This window comes from Carya illinoinensis, chromosome 1 (genome assembly GCF_018687715.1).
Source record: "Carya illinoinensis cultivar Pawnee chromosome 1, C.illinoinensisPawnee_v1, whole genome shotgun sequence".
In the NCBI taxonomy this organism is placed as follows: Eukaryota; Viridiplantae; Streptophyta; class Magnoliopsida; order Fagales; family Juglandaceae; genus Carya; species Carya illinoinensis.
Window position 1 is genome coordinate 1643487 of NC_056752.1, and position 7888 is coordinate 1651374.

General features: G+C 34.4%; 1 protein-coding gene across 1 annotated transcript; it reads left to right on the plus strand.

Annotated features, from left to right (window-relative positions):
* The first annotated feature begins 4727 nt into the window (after positions 1 to 4727).
* On the plus strand, positions 4728 to 7434 carry LOC122304900 (probable receptor-like protein kinase At5g24010). Its single transcript, XM_043117165.1, has one exon. It carries the CDS (start codon positions 5107 to 5109, stop codon positions 7228 to 7230), a length of 2124 nt encoding a protein of 707 aa, XP_042973099.1. The 5' UTR covers positions 4728 to 5106; the 3' UTR covers positions 7231 to 7434.
* The last annotated feature ends 454 nt before the right edge of the window (positions 7435 to 7888 follow it).

The following is a 7888-nucleotide window of genomic DNA, read 5'->3' on the forward strand; positions in this document are numbered from 1 at the left end:
TTTGAAGACTAGAAGTTCTGTGGACTTCAAGAAATAATCTTGTGGATATTTAAGGTTTTAGAATCTGTTGGCGTTAGGGAATGTGATGTATGAAATTTGAGGTTTGAGATTTTGTATACGTTAAAAACGATTTTGAATCTAAGGTTTTAGAATTATGTGGACTCCAAGAGATGGTTTCGATGGTGTTTAAGGTTTTAGAATATGAGGTTTGAGATTTTGTGGATTTCAAAAAATGATTTTTATGATATTTGAGATTTTAGATTCTGTAGGCTTATTTTGTAGACTACGAAATAATTTTGATAAGATTTAAGGTTATAAATTTGGGTAGAGTTTTGGACAATTGATTATTATCAGATTTGAGGACTTAGGTTTGTAGATTTTAAGAAATGATTTTAGTTACCACTAGAACGAATGCCTGTTAGAATTGAGAAACTGATGGGCATTGAAGTCTAGATTGTCACGTTGAAAGTTATAGGTGCAATTATTTTTGGTTGGGGATGGTTTCAGACCTTTTAAACTCGTTGCTTAATTTATAAGAAAATTGCTTATTTATGACTATTTAATTTCAGCGAATGATTATTTTCAACTAAAATTAGTTGTAAATAGTTTTTTGGTTGCAATAAATTGATCACAAAAGTCCGTTTTTCTTGTAAATTAATTAATATTACACAAGGATATCTTGGATGAGGCTTGGGTTTGAGGATACCATCACCACAAACTGATTGTTTGTATTTATGTAGGCATGTGTAGAGGTTGAGCAAACCTTTTGAATTTTCTTCGTCGAGAATGCTTTAGTTTCCATTACCCACACGGAACTTTCTCGACTCGATATTGACTTGAATATTCTAAAATTTTCAAACCTCCTCACACGCTTATTACTAGTCTTGCTTCTCAAATGAGATCCTTTCATAAATTCCTTGCTAAATGGCCCCTTTTTTTAGCGGTTCTAAGTCGTTTTTTTTTAAATCTTTTTGGGACTTTGATATGAAGGAAAATAACGTAACATTGCGTTGTTTCAATAGATGAATTTATTTATTTATTTATTATTATTTTTTTAGCGAACCAATTTGTCCAACTTAATGAAAAGTTTTGGCTACTTAGTTAGTATTTCGACAAGAGTATTTTCGGGCTATTCTTTTCACAAAAGATTATAACTTTATTTTTGAGTTTTAATAGAAGGACCAATCTTGAAGACAACTATTTTCCTTTTGACCTTCCCAATATAGTTGCAATTCAATTTTCCTCGATAGTCATTTAGCGAATCACACAATTGATGCCTATATGCAACATTATTCATTATATCAGTTTTCTATCAATCGGATGCTTACCAAAAATAATAATAATAATAATAATAATAATAATAATAATAATAATAATAATAAATTCCAACTTGGACCACTTCATCTTTGGGACCACTCCATTGTGACTACTCAACCTTTTCTACCCCACGAGCTTGGTGGAATAATTAATGTACAAGTCAAAGTCTTTCTTTGATCGTCATCAAATTTATTCCATTCTCATATACCCATAAACACTGAAAAAGTAGCAATCCGTACCAAAAAATCCATGGAAGTTCTTCCCTCCCATAAGCTTCTTTCCCAATTCTGTCTTCTCTTACGTCTCCATATCACCTCACTTCTGCTTCTCTCTTTAGCTTACTCTCCTCCTAATAATTACTTTATCAATTGTGGAGCACACTCCAACACCAATGTCGATACCCGAATCTTCGTTGACAACCGAGGTTTCTTAGTCGAAAAGGGAGAAGCTATCAAAAATGGCAACTCATCAGCAAGCACTTCACCTCTCTATCGAGTGGCAAGAATTTTCCGACACTAGGCTTCATATAAGTTCGACATCAACCAGAATTGCTGGGAGAATTGCTTAGTTAACGAAGTTCAGTTGGTCAGCATTTGAAAATGTACATAAAATTAATCTTTTTACGTTATTGACGTCGGACTAAATTAAGATTATTTCATGGATACTTAATTAACAGATTGAGAAAATATTAAGAAATAAAAACAAAACATTGAGAGTAAAGTTTATTAATAAAATTCAAAATGGAGTTCTAAAACTCATAAGCCTAGTGGACGCTCAACTATCTAAAATTCTAATTATTACAAGGAGTTTTGAATAAGAATGTTTTCTAAAATTTTCGCTCTGATATTTTAATAACATGTTTTGGTTTTGCATTCTGAAAACAAATGTTCTGATTTTACATTTTGAAAGTAAATATTTTGTTTTGCATTCTAAATTTTGTAAATGCTCATGTTTACATACTAGTATATGTTCTCTATTTATTAGGTTGTTGATAACTCGCCCATTATCTTTACAATATTTTTCAAATGATTTAAATGTTTTAGTTGATGATCAAGATTATAAAGCATGGGTGAGATGATTTAAGCACAAAAAGGTTTATGAGTATTGGTAAATTGTATTAAGTAATTTTTTCGTAATCTAATGAAGTGGTATGTTACAAGGTTGACATTTATATTAAGATTTTTGGTGTTTTTAGTTAATTATTTTATAATAGTTAGTTTAAAACATTGAAATCTATGTGTAATTGATAATTGTGAGTTTATATCTGTATGATGAGATATGATTTTAAATGACAATAAGTAACTATCTGACCCATCTGGTACCAGAGTGTTACACATATTTTTCTAATATTAGTAGACATTTTTTCTCCAGCAATATTACCCATGCATAGTGATTAAATGATCTCATGAATATCTCTTACATTATATTATATAAAATATACACACTTGTAAATATTAGAACCTACTAGGAGTACTTAACCTTAATTTTCTTTTACTCTATAAAATAACGCATCAGTACTTTAATTTTTATAGAAAAGAGTTGGAGCCATATGTCCAATAGTGTCTTTTCCCCAATTTTATTAATAAGCCCTCACTTATGGCGGAGGAATAATGTGGTAACAACAATACACTTGGGGGTTACAAGATAAGAAGAAAAACCAAAACCCCAAGTGTTCAAAAAGACCTTAATCACCTAAGGACACCAACAAAAACAAAAGAGAAAAACCAAAACCTAAAACTGACATGCAACAAACTCTAAAGTCTGAGTGCATGCAATCCCATTCTGTCAACTTTGAGGATCCCTTTAAGCTTATGTGGAACCTCCTGGAATGTCTATAATAATTTTCAGATTTGAAGACCAGAAGTTCTGTGGACTTCAAGAAATAATCCTATGGATATTTAAAGTTTTAGAATCTGTTGGCGTTAGGGAATGTGATGTATGAAATTTGAGGTTTGAGATTTTGTATACTTTAAAAATGATTTTGAATCTAAGGTTTGAGAATTATGTGGACTCCAAGAGATGGTTTCGATGGTATTTAAGGTTTTAGAATATGAGGTTTGAGATTTTGTGGATTTCAAGAAATGATTTTTATGATATTTGAGATTTTAGATTCTGTACGCTTATTTTGTAGACTACGAAATAATTTTGATAAGATTTAAGGTTATAAATTTGGGTAGAGTTTTGGGCAATTGATTATTATCAGATTTGAGGACTTAGGTTTGTAGATTTTAAGAAATGATTTTAGTTACCGCTAGAATGAATGCTTGTTAGAATTGAGAAACTGATGGGCATTGAAGTCTAGATTGTCACGTTAAAAGTTATAGGTGCAATTATTTTTGGTTGGGGATGGTTTTAGACCTTTTAAACTCGTTGCTTAATTTATAAGAAAACTGCTTATTTATGACTATTTAATTTCAACGAATGATTATTTTCAACTAAAATTGATTATTTTCAACTAAAATTGGTTGTAAATGGTCTTTTGGTTACAATAAATTGATCACAAAAGTCCGTTTTTCTTATAAATTAATTAATATTACACAAGGATATCTTGGATGAGGCTTGGGTTTGAGGATACCATCACCACAAACTGATTGTTTGTATTTATGTAGGCATGTGTAGAGGTTGAGCAAACCTTTTGAATTTTCTTTGTCGAGAATGCTTTAGTTTCCATTACCCACACGGAACTTTCTCTACTTGATGTTGACTTGTATATTCTAAAATTTTCAAACCTCCTCACGCGCTTATTACTAGTCTTGCTTCTCGAACGAGATCCTTCCATAAATTCCTTGCTAAACGGCCCCCTTTTTTAGCAGTTCTAAGTTGTTTTTTTTTTTTTAAATCTTTTTGGGACTTTGATATGAAGGAAAATAACGTAACACTACGTTGTTTCAATAGATGAATTTATTTATTATTATTTTTTTAGTGAACCAATTTGTCCACCTTAATGAAAAGTTTTGGCTACTCAGTTAGTATTTCGACAAGAGTATTTTCGGGCTATTCTTTTCACAAGAGATTATAACTTTATTTTTGAGTTTTAATAGAAGGACCAATCTTGAAGCCAACTATTTTCCTTTTGACCTTCCCATTTTAGTTGCAATTCAGTTTTCCTCGATAGTCATTTAGCGAATCACACAATTGATGCCTAAATGCAACGTCATTCATTATATCAGTTTTCTCTCAATCTGATGCTTACCAAAAATAATAATAATAATAATAATAATAATAATAATAATAATAATAATAATAATAATAATAATAATAATAATAAATTCCAACTTGGACCACTTCATCTTTGGGACCACTCCATTGTGACTACTCAACCTTTTCTACCCCACAAGTTTGGTGGAATAATTAATGTACAAGTCAAAGTCTTTCTTTGATCGTCATCAAATTTATTCCATTCTCATATACCCATAAACACTGAAAAAGCAGCAATCCCTCTACCAGAAAATCCATGGAAGTTCTTCCCTCTCATAAGCTTCTTTCCCGATTCTGTCTTCTCTTACGTCTCCATATCACCTCACTTCTGCTTCTCTCTTCAGCTTACTCTCCTCCTAATAATTACTTCATCAATTGTGGAGCACACTCCAACACCAATGTCGATACCCGAATCTTCGTTGGCGACCAAGGTTTCTTAGTTGGAAAGGGTGAAGCTATCAAAAATAGCAACTCATCAGCATCACTTCACCTCTCTATCGAGTGGCAAGAATTTTCTGACACTAGGCTTCATATAAGTTCGACATCAACCAGAATGTTATATACATTATACGCCTTCATTTCTTTGTTTTCATGTCACCGTATACTGATCGTTCTATTCCTCGGTTTAATGTGTCGGCTTCTGGGTTTTCACTTTTGATGAACTATAGCTTCCAAAACGTTACTAATTTTTTGAAGATTGAGGAATTCTTGCTCACCATCCCAAAAGGTGAATTTAAAATCAATTTCGTACCTTACGAGCCATCTTTGGCTTTCGTGAATGCCATAGAAGTCGTTCTTGGCCCCGAGAGCCTCATCCCTGATAAGGTCCCTCACATTACATCTCAAGGAGCTAAGAGTGACTACAGTGGTTTGAGAACCAAGGTTCTTCATAAAATCCATAGGATTGATGTTGGAGGTTCTGCATCCAAGCTCGATGAGTTATGGAGGAATTGGGATTCAGATGATAAATACCTATACCCAAAAGATGCCATGTATCAATACAAATTTGAAACGCCTTATGACCAGGTCAAAAGGATCCCCGAGTATATTACCCCAGCTTTTGTGTATCAGACAATCAGACGATTGAATATAAGCAGCAACTCCAGTTTACCAAAGGTAAGTTGGAGTTTTCCTGTCAATAAGAATTCTAACAACTTTCTTCGAGTCCATGTCTCCGGCATAATAAGTGTAAGTACACTTAATGACTGGTGGTTCAATCTCTCAATCAATAGAAATTTTAGTAAGAAGATGAATCCTTACGGTATAACAGAGAGGATCGGCATGGATCCATTTCACATCGATTTTGTGGTTGATTCAGATGGGTTGGGATTTGTGAATGCTAGTATCATAATCGGCCAAATGGAGGGCTCTTGGATATATAATGCCCTTTTGACTGGGTTGGAGATTCTTGAGGTAGTGAATGAGTCGGGTTTCATTCCTCCTAGGGAAATTGTAGTAGGGAAAAAGAAACTTTCCCCTGCTTTAATTGGTTCTGCATGTATTGGGGCGTTTTTCATTTTGGTAAAATTGGTGGTGTTGGGTTTGAAATTCAGGAAACTAGGGCATGATAAGATTTTGGGTGGGTTTAGTTCGAAAAACAGGTTGACTCAAAGAGGTCCTAATGCTTCCCTTGTCGATCCTAGTCTAAAGCTTAGTTTAAGGGTACCTTTTTCTGAAATACTGGGTGCAACGAGGAACTTCGATGCCGAGTTATTGATTGGTGAGGGTGGATTCGGGAAAGTGTACAAAGGAACTCTTAAAAATGGCACCAAAGTGGCTGTGAAACGAAGTGATCCACGACATGGGCAGGGTCTAGAGGAATTCCAAACGGAGATCATGGTGTTGTCTCGGATTCATCATCGCCATCTTGTTTCTCTGATTGGATATTGCGATGAACACCGTGAGATGATATTGGTTTACGAGTTCATGGAAAATGGGATTTTAAGAGACCACCTCTATCATTTAGATGACAATTCCGGGAAGTCAACTTCAGTGTCTGAATTATCTTGGGAGCAAAGACTAAAAATCTGCATTGGTGCAGCAAAGGGCCTACACTATCTACACACTGGCCCGGCTGGAGGAATCATTCACCGTGACATGAAGCCAACAAACATTCTACTTGATAAACATTATGTGGCTAAAGTTGCCGATTTTGGAATTTCAAAATCTGGCCTTCCCGATCAAGACAACTTCACCATGGGTGTAAAGGGTAGCTTTGGTTATCTTGATCCAGAATACATTAAAACCCTACACTTGACAGAGAAATCTGATGTATACTCCTTTGGAGTTGTGCTTCTTGAAGTTCTTTGTGCTAGACCGGCTATCATATCGTCATCTCGGCTGGATGAGGTGAACTTAGCAGAATGGGGGATGCTGTGGCAAAAGAAAGGCCAACTCGAGAAGATTATTGATCCGATGCTTGTTGGTAACATTAAGCCAAGTTCATTGCGAATATTTGGTGACACTGTAGAAATGTGTTTGAAGGCATTTAGTATTGAGAGGCCGACTATGCAGGATGTGTTATATTACCTAAATTATGCACTGCAGCTTCAAGAAACTGGGATGCCCAAAGAGCCATTTGAAGACAGCACGACGACTACCATAACTTCATTGGAGTTGCAGTTTCCGGTTGTTTTGAACTTTCCTGTTCATGAAGATGATGATGCACCCAATAGAGGGGATGATAGTTCTAATTTAGAGATTAGTGAAGCTTAAGTCCATTGGTTTGGGTAAGTACTGTCAGGTTTGCATTAACACCTGAATTCATAGCAATAACTTTTATTAATGGTTGTTTCAAGGCATGTTAAAGCCGCTTTCTTTAAAACAATATTTGCTACCACTAGTCACGGTATGCATACAGATTACAAGTGAATTTACCTCCAAGATATAATGAAATGTAGAATAAGTTTGTTTGTTTAACTGCATTATGCACATACAAAATTAGACCTAAATGCCTTGAGATTCTACTATTCAACTAAAAGATTAGAAATCTATTATCTGCAGAATAAATAGATCTTAACAACAAGTTTTGAAGAAAAGAAAATTAGTGGAAGAGAGAGAATTTTAAAATTGCCTTGTAAGATTTTTCAATTCGTAAGCTAATGTGTTGATTTATAAATGACCAAAAGATGTGAATTAAAAGTTATTCCGTTTGGTTTTGTTGAAATTGATTACCAACATGTATATATATTATACCTGCTGCCAAGTAACACGAATTGTACCAAGTCCAACGATTGTGTGCATGTTCACCTACTAGATTGGATTGGTTCGAATCTAGCCAACACGTCCTTCAAGAAAATTTTTCATCAAGAGCGCTTGAGCTGGTGGGCTGCATGCCTCGTGGACCTGCTGCAAGGCGCTGGTTGTGCCCTGC